The sequence below is a fragment of the Gobio gobio genome, assembly GCF_949357685.1.
Source record: "Gobio gobio genome assembly, chromosome: 18".
NCBI classification, from domain to species: Eukaryota; Metazoa; Chordata; class Actinopteri; order Cypriniformes; family Gobionidae; genus Gobio; species Gobio gobio.
Genome location: NC_137111.1, coordinates 26,785,832 through 26,803,190, shown reverse-complemented (window position 1 = coordinate 26,803,190; position 17,359 = coordinate 26,785,832). Strand labels below are relative to the sequence as shown.

The 17,359-nt window shown below is 35.9% G+C and overlaps 1 protein-coding gene across 1 annotated transcript; it reads left to right on the top strand.

Moving 5' to 3' along the window:
* The first annotated feature begins 2,618 nt into the window (after positions 1-2,618).
* Positions 2,619-15,940, top strand: vstm4a (V-set and transmembrane domain containing 4a). The gene is made up of 8 exons (XM_079841944.1): positions 2,619-3,028; positions 3,839-4,234; positions 12,138-12,191; positions 12,711-12,818; positions 13,000-13,033; positions 13,924-14,048; positions 14,499-14,557; positions 15,454-15,940. The coding sequence occupies exons 1-8, from the start codon at positions 2,977-2,979 to the stop codon at positions 15,613-15,615; spliced, it is 990 nt and encodes a 329-aa protein (XP_079698070.1). The 5' UTR covers positions 2,619-2,976; the 3' UTR covers positions 15,616-15,940.
* The last annotated feature ends 1,419 nt before the right edge of the window (positions 15,941-17,359 follow it).

Here is a 17,359-nt window from a genome sequence, read left to right as displayed (position 1 = left end):
CTGTGAGGATGGGGGAATGGCAACAGGCTATAACATGTAAATAATCTAGGACATTAAACAGTCCCATTTCCACGCTGGGTCTTTTTTAGAGTGCCACAACACTGGTCCTCTGCATATCCAGTGGTATAATTATAAAACCAATTAACTGAGAATAATTTGCCCTAATGGCAGAGCCAATAAACAAACAAACTGAGCGAGTGATTTAATGGAAGGGTGTCTTTGTGTTGCTTTGTTGCCTCGCGAGTGGCCCAAATGAGTTTAACAAGAGCTCCCTCGAGATGCTACATATACCAGAGATATGAGTGTGCATCTCCTTTTGATTTCCCCAGATCCTCGACTCGCATTAAAAACTTTAAGAGGCGTCTGTGGAGGTCGGTCGAGCACCTTACTGTACCTATAGCACTGACCATACCGGAGATGTCCGGTGTAGAGACCGGACCCGAGGCTCTTATGTTAGCGGAGTTGTTGTTGTTGTGTTATCCGTATCTCCCGCTGACTTGTGTATTACATTAACAAGCCACTTACTGATTGACTGAGAGCTTCTCTCCATGAGCCCTTTTAATCTACTCTGATATGAAATGCATGATTTCGCTGCAGGAGTCAGGTCTGCGGGTGGGCGATGTCTTAAACTGTAATTGAATAAGTGTAAGAATCACTGTGTCTTACATTATCTACAAGGGTAACATAAGTGATGATCGTTCACCCTTTTTTGATTGGCGCACACACACAACACACAGGTTTATAGTGCAATTGGGACCTTATATGTAAAATGTCATCCAAATTTTAAGCTTCCAGACTGTTAACAAAGTGGACCATAAAAGCATATATAATCATGAAGTGAATCTCTGTGAGTTGGTTCTGTGTGAGAGGATCTGGCATCTGTGTTGTAGCCACATGGAGTCAGTGTAGAGTCCTGATAGCAGGAATGAATGTGGCATGTAATTATTTTACAATGAATTGAGTTTCTCTTGCATTTTGCTGGCCTGATTAACTGGTTAATTAGAATAGAAAAAAAAAACAGGTGTTTTGCAATGAAAAACCTGATAAAAATGCTCATTTTGACTACAGACGCAATGTTACTTGTATTGACTGCTGTTTTGGAATACCATCACAGCAGTAAATTTAAGCATACATGCTTAGATTGATTTTAGATTTCCACTCTCCAGTATGATGAAGGAACCAGATGTGGCATCAGCTGTGATTTTCAAACTTTCTTGACTTATTGATGCAGCAGTAACAGTACTTTTTCCAAGATGACAACTAGATGCCACTCACTGAATTAAATTAAAATGCAATGCCGTCATGTTTTAAACATTAATCGATGCATAGTGCATTCACAGTATTTAAAAATGTAGCTAAAGCTGTGAAATACAGTCCTTGTTGTAATCAATGAGTTGGATGCAGCCCTGAAAGATAAGTGGTAGTATCTTTAGAGAATTGTTTATACATAGAATTCCTACTTGTTTAGACTTCTGAGACTCTGATGTCTGATGTCTGTGTGGGAGTCTAGCATTAAATGTTTACGTTTTGGTGGTGTGCCGACTTTTTCCTGTCTTTTAAACGTCTGATTTAGACCAACCGATTCCAGCATATCAAAGTTTACGAATAACTGGCATTTTCTTGCACATGCTCCTTTGGCTGAGTTTTAAATGTTTCATAAATGATTGTAAACTGTGAAAACTAATAACTGGAAATTTCTTGCGCATGCTCCTTTGGTTGAGTTCAACATGTTTCATAAATTATTACAGACGTGAAATTCTCAACAGGCTTTGTCTCCAGACAGCATATTACAACATGCTGTATATATTCTTAAATTTTTTCCTTGATCCGAGAACAATGGAATGATTTTTTCCCCCCAAACAATACAGAGTTAAAGACAAAAGCTGAAGTATTGCACTGGCAGGACACGTGTTAAGCTGTAGCCCTATAATCTGTTGCTATATATAAGCACATTGTGTAATTCAACTCCTCTTGGCAGCAGTTCTCAGTAGGAGAAACCACTAGCTCAGCACATTACTCTACCCAATAAACCATTATGCTTCAAACCACGAGATGGGTGGACAAGAACTGTGTGCTGAAGACAGAAAACTGCATTACAACTCCAGACCGTGGACATATTTTCAATAGTCAATGTTTAAAGGCGTTTACACGAAAGTCCGTCATCATTTACTCATACTCATGTCACTTCAAACCTGCAGTACTTTATTTCTTCCGTAGAATACAAAGTGTGAATTTTGAAAATCATTTTGGTCAGTTTGTAAATTGTTACACAAAGATTTTATATATTATGTATGGTGCATGAGATATATGGACTATTTTTGAGAGACTTTAATGATAGTTTTGCATCCTTTTTAAAGCTTAAAAGCCCGATCATTGTAACTGCGTGGAAGAAATTAATCCATCCTTTGTGTTTAACAGAAGAAAGTCAATACGAGTGGATCAACATTAATTAAAAATTTGGGGTGAACTATTCCTTTAAACTTATTTTCTGCTTAATTTTTTTTAAATATATTGTGAATAACAGTAAACCAAATTTTTACCACTGTCACAATATTTATATAAATTGGGGTTTTGGACTTTCTAAAAAGTGAGTGTGAGACAAGCCACTGTCTTCACTCATTGTCTAAGCTGAATTCGTAAACCCCACTAAGACCTGGCCGCTGCTCCTACTTTCGTACGCTGTATGTCCAGCTGAAAATTTGTGCTGCTTCCAAAGGTTCTCTCAGGAAATGACATTTCCTACGTACTCTTCCCTGGCAGGGGGAGTGATTTCAGGATAGAGAAAGAAAATGAATGCGGGTGAAAAAAGAAAGACTGGGAAAGAGGGGTGTTTCTAACTGGGAACAGAGCACGCACTGTTTCAGATTACACACACACAGTGAGAGGGAGAAAGAGAAAGAAAAGGAGAAAAAATCCCTGGGACTCCTTTCTTTTCTTGACGTTTAGTTGGGTTTATGGAGCCTGCGGGTCTGCAAAATGAAGCTCTCCGCTGTTGCGATAGTTCTCCTGACTAGGGCTTTTATTGGAGGTAAGGATGTGTGTTTATGTTGGCCTTTTATGCAATGACGAAACTTGCAAAATAGCTTTCAGGGGGTGAGATTTCTGAGACAACTGCTTCACGGTTGTCACACATGTACAGTAACTGCAGTCTTTATTTGCATAAATCTATTTTGCATGCTAAAAATGTAATTTAAAAAAAGTAAACAAAACTTATAAAACTCTTTGACCTAATTTTACTCTAGATTTGTGTATTTTTCTCCAGTGAATATTGCAAACTGCATTGTTTTGAACAGTAAGCAACTACTTAAAACATCTTCATGGTCAAGATTTTATTCAGCATTATTATTGTGGGGGCTTTTTGTTTGTCCAAATTTCTCTTGTGATGTGGTTTTGGCATTGAAAACAGAGCCCCGGTTGACCCCTGAGGGTCTCGAGTAATTGGGACACAACATAAACACGACATATGCTTTTAACAGCTGGATACAATCTTGTTGTCGTGTTCCCTGCTCTATCCTCTAGTTCAAGAAGGCAGACAAATGTTTTCCACCTGTAGTTTCTGTTTGGCAGAGCATATTGAGCCCAGATGCATTCAGATATTTTACATCCTTTATAGGGGTCATGGATTTGGGCCAGAATAGGAGACATCACCAATGAAGCTTAAATCTAAATGTTTATTTTTTTCTTTTTATGATTCAAATCTATTTCTCTGTATGCACATTTAAATTAGGAATTACTTTCTATTGATTTAAGTCAATATCACAGAATCAAACATGCTCTATTTAATATAATACATTAGCAGCATTACAGAGAAACATAATTTTTTTAATTCTTTTCCCAGAGCTGAGTGGTGCTTTAAATGTGTCCGTCACCCCTGGGCCAGTCAGCATGTGTATGGAAGGAGACAACATCACTTTGTCTTGCTTAGTGTCTCAGAGGAAGAGAAGCAGCAGTGTTTTGGTGCTTCGTTGGCTCTATTTCCCCACTCCTGAAGACGAGCACCTCCTGGTCAGAATGGGCATGAAGAAAGCCAAGTATTACGGCAACTACAGCAAGCACTTTCCCCAGACAAAGTTCCACCTGTGGGAAGAAATGGACGGACAGATCTACCGTCTACTGATCCTGAATGTGTCCCTGGAGGACGGGGGCAACTACACCTGTAAAGTGCAGGAAATACGGAAGCACAGAAACAAGTGGAGGGCCTCGTCGAATGGAACAGGGAGCATGGAATTACGAGGTAACTTAAGGATTTTTTGAGCTGTGTCTTAAATTATGTAAAATACACATGTACTCAGCTATATAGTATATATTTATGCAAGTTATATATATATATATATAGTCAAATCAAAGATTATTCAGACACCAGGTATTTTTTTTACTAATAGGTACAGGACACTATAGTTCATTTTTGTAAGTGAGGATAGCAAAATAAAGTAATAAACTGTGATATATTATACACAACAATTCTTCATACAGTGGACTACCAGTAAAATTAATACAAATTTGGGACCAAAACTATTCATAAACTTTGACCTGACCAAGTGTTTTTTTCTTTAATTGCTAACAGCTGACTGGTTGTAATCCATTACATACCTTTCTATCAAAGTTATCTGACATTATCAAGATTAATTTGTTCTGACATAGTTTAACTTAAGTTCTTGTCATATTTTATTACCATTTTCTAAACTATAGTGAATTAACTTAAATAATGTGAGTAAATGTTGAAGGTGTCTGAATAAATGTTGGTTTGATTGTATATAAAGTGTATAAAGCAACTTTTTCAGTTCACTTATCAAATGTGCATTCTCTCGTTTGGTGCGGTGGTTAGCTAACCTGAGTCCAAGCACCAATTTTTTTCTTTTTTTTATATATACATATTACGCATATTATACAAATATTGAATCATTAATCACACATTGAACTCACATTTGAAATGTGTTTTGGTAGTTGACGTCTGCCATTTTAACATTTTTATCAAGCTAACTTTGTAGCTCTGTTTTTGTTGCATACAAAAAATATGTTTTTATTGAACATTGATGGAGCAACAGATTTTGTGTGGGGGAAAAAAATCATAAAAGTGTTTTGTTTAAAAATCTTATAAATGCATCAGGTGGCAAGGTGGGCCTTTTACCCCACACATGAGGTAAAAGGCACAAAGTATTGATACAAATAATTGTAAAAAGCTAAATTAATAATGTCTAAGTTAACCCTCCTGTTACCCTCAAATCTGGTAACATTTTTACCCACTGGGGTCAATTTGACCCCAGCAATTTAAACATCCAGAATATGATTTTTTTTTTTTTTTTTGGTTACAAAGGTTTATTTATTTATCAGGTCATTTATGACTGAAAGCATATCTGGTGGGCCCTGGAACCATTTTGAAGACATTAGCAGCACTATGTTTACCCGGTTGTTAAAGTGGGGAGCAGTACCATAATAACATTAACTACTAGTGGTTCTTACAATACTACAGGTATGGTTATGTTAGGTTAGGTTAGGTAAGGTTAGAGCCCTAAAACAGAGGGAAGTTGTTTGAATATTATATTGAATATATAAAATTATAGCATGTTATAGTGACCTAAAAAAAAAAAAACCAAAACAAATGTGTGTTTTATACAGCTAAAAGAGCCTGGGGTCAAATTGACCCCAAAGAACACATGCTACAAAATGTGTACTGGACATTGGAAAAATATCATCATGCTCATTTTATGTTTACAGAGTTGTCCCCATTAAATTAGGAAAAGTCATTAATTCAATCTGAAGCAAAAGAAATTATGTCAATTGTGTATCTAGACGTTAAACATTGAAGATAATAGGAGGGTTAATACTTCCCAAACAATAACTTTAGCAAAGTACTATTGTACTAGTATAGCTTTACCGTAGTAACAAATAAATATATTTTATTACATGATATGATTAACATATTTTAATATGATGGTTTAATTATAAATATGGCGATTATCTCTAAGGTAGACACCCAACTTGGTTATGATATTCATCTGAATCTAACATGTCATATCAACAAATGGAAAAGTCAGCCAGCTATTGTCGTGTTAATTGTGCTTTTAGCCACAGGGGCACTTTTTAACCCAAATACCGTACTTTGACATATTCTTCCGTAATTGAAAAACTGTTGCTTTAATTACCTTGAACAAAACATTAACAAGACCTTTGTCTCAAAATATAGTCAGTAATTTTATACATTCTCATCTGCTATATAAATCTACAAAAAAACATGAAATATTAGATCAAATTAGCGCATAATCAACTTGACGTTGCTGTCTGCGATCGCGTCAAGGATCAGTCAAATGTCCACGTGCTTCAAAAGCGGTTGTTAAGAAAAGTGAGCTGAATTTTTGTGCCATCTAGCCTAGTTTATCTAGTTATGGCCGATACATATGCTCCTTTTTTAAACTCTATTTGCTTTTTTGTCAACGTGGGCATTTGTTGTTGTTGTGTTTTCTGTAGTTTATTGTTGTTGGACCACCTCCTCCATTTGGACAAACTAATTAGTGCAACAACAAAAAAAGCAAGGCGCATGTGCGAGGTGCGCATACAGATTATGCATGGTTAGAAAAATTGCACAATGCCAAAGCTTTGTATGCAAGTAAAGTAAGCAATCTGGAGTATCAGAGTTTAAAACTAACCGTTCAATTCAGAGCCTAGTCACTAGTGCCAGCGAACACAGTGGCTGAGTTGGATGTGGTGGAAGAGTGATGTCTTGCCACGGTCAGGGCTAACCACACAACAGCTGTTTCCTCCAGTTCACTAATCCTTCAGTTCACCCAGCACAGGGTCAATTCCAATTCCACAATTAGCGACAACGTTCATTGTTAGCTATTTGTAAACCTCTTTTACAGAGGGGATGGTCTGTCTTTTCACAACATCACAAAAGAGTGACTATATCAGATTCACAGTGACATTACTCCATGTCAATGGTTCAAAGCCCAAATCCAAATAGTTTTAGAATGGTCCATAAAATCTTCAAATAAGCAACAAGAAAATGAGGTGTAAACGTTCCCATTTCTCACGTTGTAGCCTTTTCTTACATGCTAGCTTCGGTGTGATTGTAAGTCTCAGGGTTCCACCTTCCACATATATACATCATTTCCACTATAAATGTGTTCTGGGCCAACACAAACAGACCATGAGGCTGTTAACGAGAGCAACCTGGACACACTGTGGGGACAGAGCGAGGAGGCTTGGCAAGGATGCAACTGAAAACATTTACTCTGGCTGCATTAGGAGTTTTCCTATGGTGTTCGGACAGCAAGAGGTCCCCAATGCCTCAGCGTCCACTGGATTAATCATCTGCCTGATAAACGCAATTGCCTGATTCAAGCAACAATAATGAGAACAAAGAAGTATTTGTTTGCACTTAAAGGGACAGTTCACTTAAAAATAAACATTTAGTCATTTTTGACTTAATGCCTGCCATATGACTTTATTACTTCGATAGAACACAAAAGATGTTCTGAAGAATGTACTAAACTTTAAAAAAAAAACATGCAAACATCATTCAGCAACATTTTATAAAAGTAAATAAATCTTCTGAAATACCTTTGTGTGATCAATAGACTAAAATATACGTTTTTCACGTATAATCCTCACCGTTTTTTAATCAAGATTTTGTAAACGGAATCGAGTCATTTGAAAAGATCCAAATCAAAAGAATGATGCTTTCACAAATCAGACATTGCTCACGAATGTAGTGTACATTAACACAACATACATGTACATATGGTGCTTTATTTACTGCTGGTTACTAGGTTACCAATACCACCGTCAACCGCTCGAGCAACTTGATGGAAACGCACCTAATTTGCATTTATTTTGTTTGTTTTTTTTGTGAACTTTGAAAAGATTTGCTTCACGTTTAGATGGAAACCCAGCTGGTGAGAACTATGGCAGATGTAAAGATTTTCATTGTATAAGAAATTACATTTCAATCTGTTCCTCGCATAAAGCTATTACAGGTTTCAGAAGACTTGGAATATAGTGCACAAGTCATATTTCTTTTTTTATGTTCTACTGAAGATAGAAAGTCATATGGGTTTGGAATGACATGAGAATAAAGAAATGTTTAATCCAAAAATTGAAAACTATGTCATAATTTACTAATTTAGCTCAGTTCTTTGTACCATTTACCGTTCTTTGTATACGTTTAGTATGCTTCATTATTGGCTATGAATATCCATTGCATTTTTCTTTGAATAGTTTTCTTTGTATAATTGATGTTTTAAGCTAAATCCAAAATTCTATAAGTCTGTGAAATTGCAGTATATACAAGCAGTTTGTTTTGAAAAGAGAAAAAACATGTTTTGCTGATGATTTATTTGAAGAAATACACAGGCATATATTACACTGATATAAAGATGTGGGTTTGAGGGATATAAGCACTCTGAAACACAAAAATACAAGAAAAAAACAAGCGAAAGAGTAAACAAGCAAGAGGCAATAAGGAAGGAAATGGCGGTCGTAGGTTGAGTTAAACCAGGGAATTTGTCTTGTACAACAAAACAATGTCAACTAGCTGAGATACCCCATAAACATAGACCAAAGCAGGACCACAGAGCAGGGTTAACCACTTCAACTATCCCTACAGCCACAGGGTCGGCCAGCAAATGACTTAATGCTTTTCCAAAACAAAAGCGGTACTCAAACATGTGCTGTTCCCCACCCGTTTGACTTCAGATGTATTGTGCACTTTGTTCTCGAGTGTTATTGCACAGTGTTTCTGTAGATCTGAAAATGTGCTGAACCCTTCAGTTTAGCAGGGGTTTTATAGAACGGTTTTGACTTGAAGGAAAATGCAGATCAGATGTGTAACCGTATACCTGGTGTGGATGGAGTCTCTAGAAAGGTTTCTCTAGAGCTCTGCTCTTGTGCCTTTCACTGCTCTAGTAATTAAGAAAATGTAACAGTGTTCAATTTTAATGTTAAAATACTTTATCCTTGCTTAATATACAGAGAAAGCCATTTGTGGATTGATTTATCCTTCCATTCCATTTCTTTAGCATCTTAACCTGCCCAACACAGCAACATTGACTCTGATTGGCAGAAATATGTTTCTGGCTGACCATTGGCAGACGAAGGGAATGTTCAGGGAATTTCAAGTTTTTTGCTTTCTTGTTGTGTCACACAAAGAAAGTGTAAGCAAGAACCTATTATTGCGTTTCATCATTCCATCATCTACATTTTATTGAGCTCATTTGAAGTTTTAACTATCTTACAATTATCTTTGAAAGTAATTTTCTCTACAGTGCCCTCAACATCTGCAAGCAATTTCCCCTGACCTGTTTAAAAAATGCCATGCAGCAAGCATTGAAAGAGGACAAATTAAAGAAAGAGAGAAAGAGTATGATTTTCCATGTATTCTCAAAAATCTGATTTTAGTTTCCCAGGTAAACTATAATATTAACAATAATAAATAGTAAACTAAGTTATTTAAACATTGGTGTAATGCATGCTGAATGTATTAATAGTTGTTTGTAAGCTTTCTGTGATAGATTTATTAAAGCCACATTTCTCAGGGTCAAAGGTTAAGTATTTTTAGAGGCCGCTAATGCAACTTCCTTTTAAACTAAATGTCCTTGCCTGGTCATATTGAAGCCTCATCAAGCACAACCCTGCAAAAAATATCCAAGGTATACAAGATGTTGGAAAAAAATTACCAGTTTGGGACTTGAGCCAAATATGCAACAATAAATTTCAATATTTTGTGTTGAACTTTTTTGTCTGAACTTAGATTGTAAAATTGAAATACAAATGTTAAGCACAATAAAATCCACAACAACCCAAACCAGTTTGGGTTATGAGCTATCCGATATATTCTGATTGTCAAATATGTGTAAGTAAATGTGTTTTTTTTAAACACCTTTACAATGATTATGTTAGTTGTATAATGCGAGATGGGCTGTGCCATGTTAGTCAATTCAGAGAATCTGATCTGTCAGATTTACATCACATATAATCATTTTCTCCCGAATAATTTTCTTCAGTTTATTCTAATAACTTTTGAACTGTAAGGGCTAAAAACAAAATGAAAAACAATTATCTGATGTTATAAGTTCAAGACGATTTGATTGCATCCTACGACATTTTCCATCATGAAAAATTGTCCACCATTTTGAATTTTTCCGAAAAACCTACATTTTTGAAATCATCCTAAATGGTATGTCTGTTTTTCACTCAAATGGGATCATCTTCAGACCATGCTGGAAAAAAAGTTATTGAAAGTTTTTTGATAAACCCAACCGTTTACAAATAACGAGCACACCAAAATGGATGCAAGGCTATGTCGCCACAATGCTTTAGAGTGTCGAGACAAATCTCTCAAATGTCATCACAAGCATGACCTTAGGCTAAATTCAGCATTTCGGCACAGCGCCACCTACTGGTCAGGAGATGTGAAAAGTGTCTATTTTTGCTTATAACTTCTGAAATTGTCATAAATGCTTTGTTTTATGAACACATTAGTGTATCATTCATTACGAAACTTAGAACAGTGCCACCTTGGTCAAAATTTATAATGAAAAATGCTATAGCTTTTGATTCATTTTGCCTATTTAAATGAAACTGGTCTGATAGATTTCTTGAGTCATACTGAGAACCAATTATGCCATAATCGGGCAAACTTGCTGTCCTTTTTGAATTTCTTTGAAAACCTACTTTTTCAAACTCCTCCTAGACTTTTGGTCTGATTTTCACCAAAATCAGCTCAGATCATCAACAGACCATGCTCGCAAAAAGTTATTAAAAGCGTTCTCGAATAATAACACATCAACAAATTTGATGGTGTGGCGACAAGCTGATTCTCAGACTGATAAGGCCTGGGTATACTTCATTTTCCGCAGTTGAGCACGCAAGCCTTTCAAACGGTGAGTCCCAATTCGAATACTATCCGTCCTAAATAGTATTTGAAAATAGAATTAGTATGTCCCAAATTGTAGTATGTTAAAATGAGTATTCCAAAGATACCCGGATGGTCTACTATTTCCGGTTAGAATTCGAAGTGCAGATCCATGCACACTCTAACAGTTAATATTGCCCACAACCCATTGCGAGTTGGACGAGGATTCGATTAGAACTACAAACGAGGATAAAAGCGTATTAAAAAACTACAAACACGGCGGATGTGCAAGTCCGACGGTTAAGTAGAGAAGTTTAGATAAAGGGGTTTGAGTGAATAATTATCAGTATGTAACCTGATGAAAAGACATTTATTCAGTGTTATCCACATTATATTTAATCTGCAACAGAATTGAGAACTTTTGTAATGATACGTTTGGCCATTAACTTTTAAACACATTATCATATTCAAATTTCAAACACATGAGGGGAGTCTCTGCATGAAATACCCATGACTGGTAGATCAACGTGCTACTACAAACTCTCCGATACGGTAGGAAATTAAATGAAAGGAGGGTTTTAACTGTGACAAGATGATTGACAGGGCAGTTTAAACAGTGACAGGATGCACGTAACTAAGCGACAGAGCTGTCCGTTAAAGATGACGAAGTAGTATGTCCCAAAGCTTTTCTAGTTTTCTGCAACACACTCAAAAGCATGTACTTTTTCTTTACAAAAAGAGTAGGTCGTAGTATAAGTAGGCGAATTGGGACGCAGCAAAATTATATTCCTTTGGTCATGAGTGCAGAAAAGACGCATTTGTTGTGTGCGTAGTATCTAGTAGACTGTGTTTTCAAGTGCTCAAGTCACTCACACATGCGCTGAGTCTGCGGACCCTCCTGATAACGAAAATTACGTCACACGGACAGTGTGCGGACCATCGCAAAACGCAGACAGCCAACTTTGGTCTTGAATCTACAACGCTCTGGCAAACTGACACCAAACTTTATGTGTCATTGTCTCCTCACACTGAAAACACAACATCAATTTGGTAACAGTGCCACCTATGTCAAAAGTGATAAGCAATTTAATACAAGTGATTGTATTTGGGATTTTTCCTGCCATTTTGACTAAAATAATCTAAAAATGTCTTTAATTATTCATTGTTTCAATTCCTCTGATCCTCCCAGCCATGCTTGCATAACTCATCATGCCTTTTTTTGTTGGCCCTTTATTTGCTGCTTTCAGCTGTATTTTTATGTCTCAATTTATTTTATGTCTGTTTTCAGTACATCATATACCAAGCACAGGAAAAGCTGACGTCATATGGCGCATGTTTGAAGGTATGCTGTTACCTCAATATTGTAATAATAGAGCAACTTGTTGTTTATTGCAGTCTGGTGTATGGTCTCTGTCACTGATAAAGAAACACATTTTGTGTTCTGGCTTAGATCCCAGTTTAGTGTTAGACAGCTTTTGGCTAGTGTGCTACATCTCCTCCCTTCTGGTGGAGAAAGACCAAACCAAATTCAACCAAGTGTAAACCAAATGTGCTCACAGTGTTTGGTTTATTTTTGTGGTCAGCTTTGCCCAAGCTTTTATTGGAACAAAGATTCTTACTTGGTTTATGACACTTTACAACATTTCCATTGTATTATTACAAAATCCACTACATTTTAAATACAAAATAAATAAGAAAAAACATTACATTATTGTGGGTATAATTTATAGTTTTAATAACATTTGTTAAAAGTAAAAATAACGTAGCAGTGATGTATGATTGTTGGAGAATGTTTTCATTTGTTTTCTGCTCATTGTAATTTAGTGTTTACAGCACATCATTTTGCTCTGATGTTTTTTAGATTTGTATCTGTGTGCTGTGCTCATCTGCTCTATCGGTCTGGTCTGTATGCTTGTCTTTGCCATGACTATCACATGTCAGCACCTGCAGCACAAACGAAGAATACGAGGTGATGAGCTTTTTACCCTAGATTCAAATTATTTACACTATACTTTAATAAGTCAATGTCATCAATGCAAAAATGTATTTCAAAATTAAATTGTATTATTATTATTTTATTATTTTCTTGATCCTGTTGTTTCATGTCTAATTTGTTTTCTAAAGTTTATGCTTGTTCTGTCTCCATCTAGCCAATTATTACCTGGTGAAGTGCCCAGAAAACAGGTAAACCTATGTAATTAGGGTGGCCATACGTCCAGATTTTGGCCGGACAGTCCGGATTTTAAGCCTCCTGTCAAGCGTAGCCTCAAGCCGGACACTCATTTGTCCTCCTTTTTGGAGTTGCACTGAAAAGTTGCTAAAAGAAAAACTCAGCTCTAGAATCTTTATTGGGAAGCAGCGGCATAACGTCTAATGCCCGTAAGATCTCTGGTCAAACAAATGATTGGCTGAAAGCGGTGTCAAATAAATATCTGATATATCATTGGTTAAAACCGTAAACAAGCCTCCACGACGTGCTGGCTACGTCATATCATAACGTTAACATGCTGAAACGTCAGACCTCTTTTAATCCGGAATGGACAAAAGAGCACGAATTTATATCAAAAAGCAGTAGATACGCTTTTCATGGATTTGGCACAGATTATTTGTTTATTTATGTATTTCTTTTATTTCCAGAAGTCTATGTTTTCTGGCACACTGCACTTTGCAAGTGGTTCATCTCAGTGATCAGTTTTTGAAACAGACATCACATTGTCTTGAATAAATACAAATACTGTGAACAAACACTTTTTTTGCCTCTTACACATACGTCTACTTCAAGATATATATCGTAGATCAAATGGTCTGGCAATGAATAGAGCAGGCTATCTCAGAATCACTGTATCATGATACCATCGATATGATGGACAAAAATGTATTGTAGTTGCGAGTACACCAGTCCTATGCAATTATTCTTGCTTCACTAAATGCCGCAAAGTGTCCTCCTTTTTGGTGTTATGGAAATGGCCACCCTATATGTAATATGATTTAGCCTACCACTGCTTTACTGTTATGTGATTGATTTATTCTTAGATTGATTCTAAGACTAACATTGTTCTGTTTTAAATATCCAGCTCAGGAGAGACAGTAACCAGCGTGGCCAGCTCCTCTCCTGCAATGCACAGAAAAGAGAAACGACACAAACCACAGCTCAGAAAAGTCACTGAACCACTACCACCACCACAGATACCAGCTAAAGGTACATTAAAACACCAAAACAAAGATGGCTGTCTGGGTGCATATTGTGTTATCAAAAATGTTGGGTAACACTGTACAATAAGGTTAAATGAATTAACATTAGTTAATGCGTTAGGTATCATAAACCAACAATTAACTTTTTAATAGCATTTAATAATACAGGTTAATGTTAAATTATAAATAAACTATTGCATTTACATTTATGCATCTGGCAGATGCTTTTGTCCATTTGTTCATTCACATTCATATACATTATTTACTGTTCATTGAACACTTAGTGTGTGTAGAAATTACAACATTAACCAATGTTAATAAATGCTTTAAATAATTTTATGCTAACTATTTCACAGCTTTTCACACTAGCTGTTACACTATAGAACCTTATTGTAAAGTGTTTCCAAATATTGAACCCTTCAAAATAATGATTTTTTTTTCATATTATGTTTTCTAGCACCTGTACCAAGAAAACCACGTAGAACCAAACTTTTAAAGCCACAACATACAAAAATGGTAGGAATGCAGACTCTTATCGAATTCATTTTCCATAAGAGGATTATTTGCTTTCATGCTAAAACATTAAAAAGATTAAGTGATGCTGATATGGTTTCATAATTGTCCTATAAATATATATCGTGCTAAATTACTTTTATAATTTAAAAAAATATATTTTTTATAATTAATTTTGTATGTGTAATCTTTTTATTCACAATTGTATAATATTTGCATCTAACAACGCACTTTCTTTAGCCTCTCAATTGAATTTTCACAGACTAGAAACATGCAAGAGGGAAATAATGTGGCTTTCTCATAGAGCTTTATGTTCACCACAGTTATTGCTATACCTACCTCCATTTATGGGTGTTATAATTTTATTTACTATTATTGCTTTCCAAAGCGTGATTATTTATTTAACATGCTTGATTCTTATTAGATTAGTTTCCAGGGAAATCATCACAGAAATGCAGAAAAGCAGCAAAAAAGAAAATGTTTTATGATCCAGCATTGTGTTATGAAATCCGGTTGTAATCTGGTTGGTCAATGATGACAAGCTTTATTATGACAAGGCTCTATATAGAACACAGACTTGTTTAAATGTGTGATTGATAGGGTATCGGAGGACATAAATATGTCTATGCTTCCACTCTGTTTACGTTGTTTGCGTTCCATTTTTTAGAAGTACTTGCTTTGACCATCTGAAATATCTGCTTATCAGTTGAACTGCTTGTTCCTACTTGAGACTCAGTTACAACTGTCTCCAAACAATCCTAAAATTATACCTATAATTTCATGTTGTTCTGACCCCACATTCCCCAGTGAATACTAAACGCCTTTTTCAGACCTCTGACCACATACTGTAGTCTAGTCTTCATATATCTGAAACGCCCTGTTCTCTTCTCGTCCTCAAGCCAAGGGTGGTGGAGGACAGTCTGACATATGCAGAGCTGGAGCTGGTGAAACCGAAGCCTGAGCTGAAAACAGACTCGACTGGATATGCACAACTTGAGCCCAAAACAAACTGCACGGGGACTGTATACGCCCAAATACTTTTTGTGGAGAAGCAAGTGTAAATATGTATATAAAGAGTTTCATACCAAAATTATTTATTTTTTACCTACATACTGATGTTCTGGTTTTCACATGGACTAGTATAAATCTGTAATGCAACAGCAGTATTTTCTTTTTATATATTTGGGCACATTTATGTACCTATAGATTTGAGACCTTCCTTTCTTTAGCAAAAAAGAAAGGATTACATTATGGATTTAACTCCGAACATGTGTAATTTGATTATGCAATTTTGTAAAATATGTAACAATTTAATTTTTTGCTATGTTGTATGGAATAAAGATTACTCCTCTAAAAGCAGAGGATGATACAGTATGAGAAAAACTGATTTATTGTCTCATTTATGTCCGCTTAAACATGCAGTCAAAACTTATTGAGTATTGAAGCATATCGAAGAATATTTAACACTCTGATGTAACCGTGAGTGGACACCATGCATTTAAACTTTGCGTTAGATATTTTATTCAGCTCGACTGAGACAATTTATAAAAAATGCATAATATTTGTAAATAATAATAATAATAATAAACATTTATTTATTTTAAATATATATATATATATATATATATATATATATATATATATATATATATATATATATATATATATATATATATATATATATATATATATACATTATTACAAATACAAACAGAGCAATATTTTTTATATGAATATGCATATGAGTGTAGTGAAGGTTATGCACATGGAGCATTTGCTTCTTTAAACATTTTTGATAGTAATAAAATCTGTAATATTTTGCAATTCAGGAGTGCTCGTAATTTATTATGTTTTATAACAGCTAAAATGTCTATCTACATAATTAGGTTTGGACAAGTTATTCTAAGCATGAAGCCACTGATACAATGCACATCCTGTCCTCTCCTATCGTCCATTCTTGAGTTTAGTCTGTCTCTCTCTTTCTCCATTTCTCCCACACACAGTTAAGAACCAGTGACTGTGATGAACCCTTTAATGGTTACATTTATTAAAATCATACTAATTGTAATCATGCTTAATAATTAGCTTTACAGTGCATTATAATTGGGTTAGGCTACAAGATGGTTCTGCCTAGGTGATATAATTTATTTGATTTAATTATTCAGAAGAGCCCAAATGGTTTGACATTTAATATCCTAAAATCACCGACGTATTAAAATTGAGATGGCTATTGTCTTTTCAGAAGGTCATTTGCTTCTCTTCTTGAGATATACGGTGATTATTTTCCAGTCTATTAAGCGCCTCTACTTAGCACAATTAGCCGCATGCACAAAGGTTAAAGAGAGCGACTCTCCCCCCTTCCTTGTGGTCACAGTGCATATTAATGAGCAGATGCGGCGCGAGGATGGCAGAGGGGCCGAACAGGAGAGGGAGTGACAGAGCGAGATACAGTTTCTCCTGCGCCCTCAGCTCTGGATCACTATGAAACATTAGCGTCAAGCGTAAACACAGCTATACTCTTCATCAAAGCCTGTCTGTTTCGTCTCATCTAAACTTACGGTGACCTTCTGCTGCCCCGTTTTGTTTTTGCTCTGCAGGAGTGGCCGTGCTATAGCTGAGGAGACCATTTTCTGACCGGGTCTCCTCAGAGAGAGAGAGAGAGTGAGAGAGAGAGAGACTAGGCCTGCTCTCTGCTGTTTTGTATGGATATGTGCAGATGTTGCAAGCACAAAACAAAGAACAAAGCGAGAATGTCAACTGTTCTCAAGGGAGAGAAATCCACAAACACAGTGTACCACAAACCAC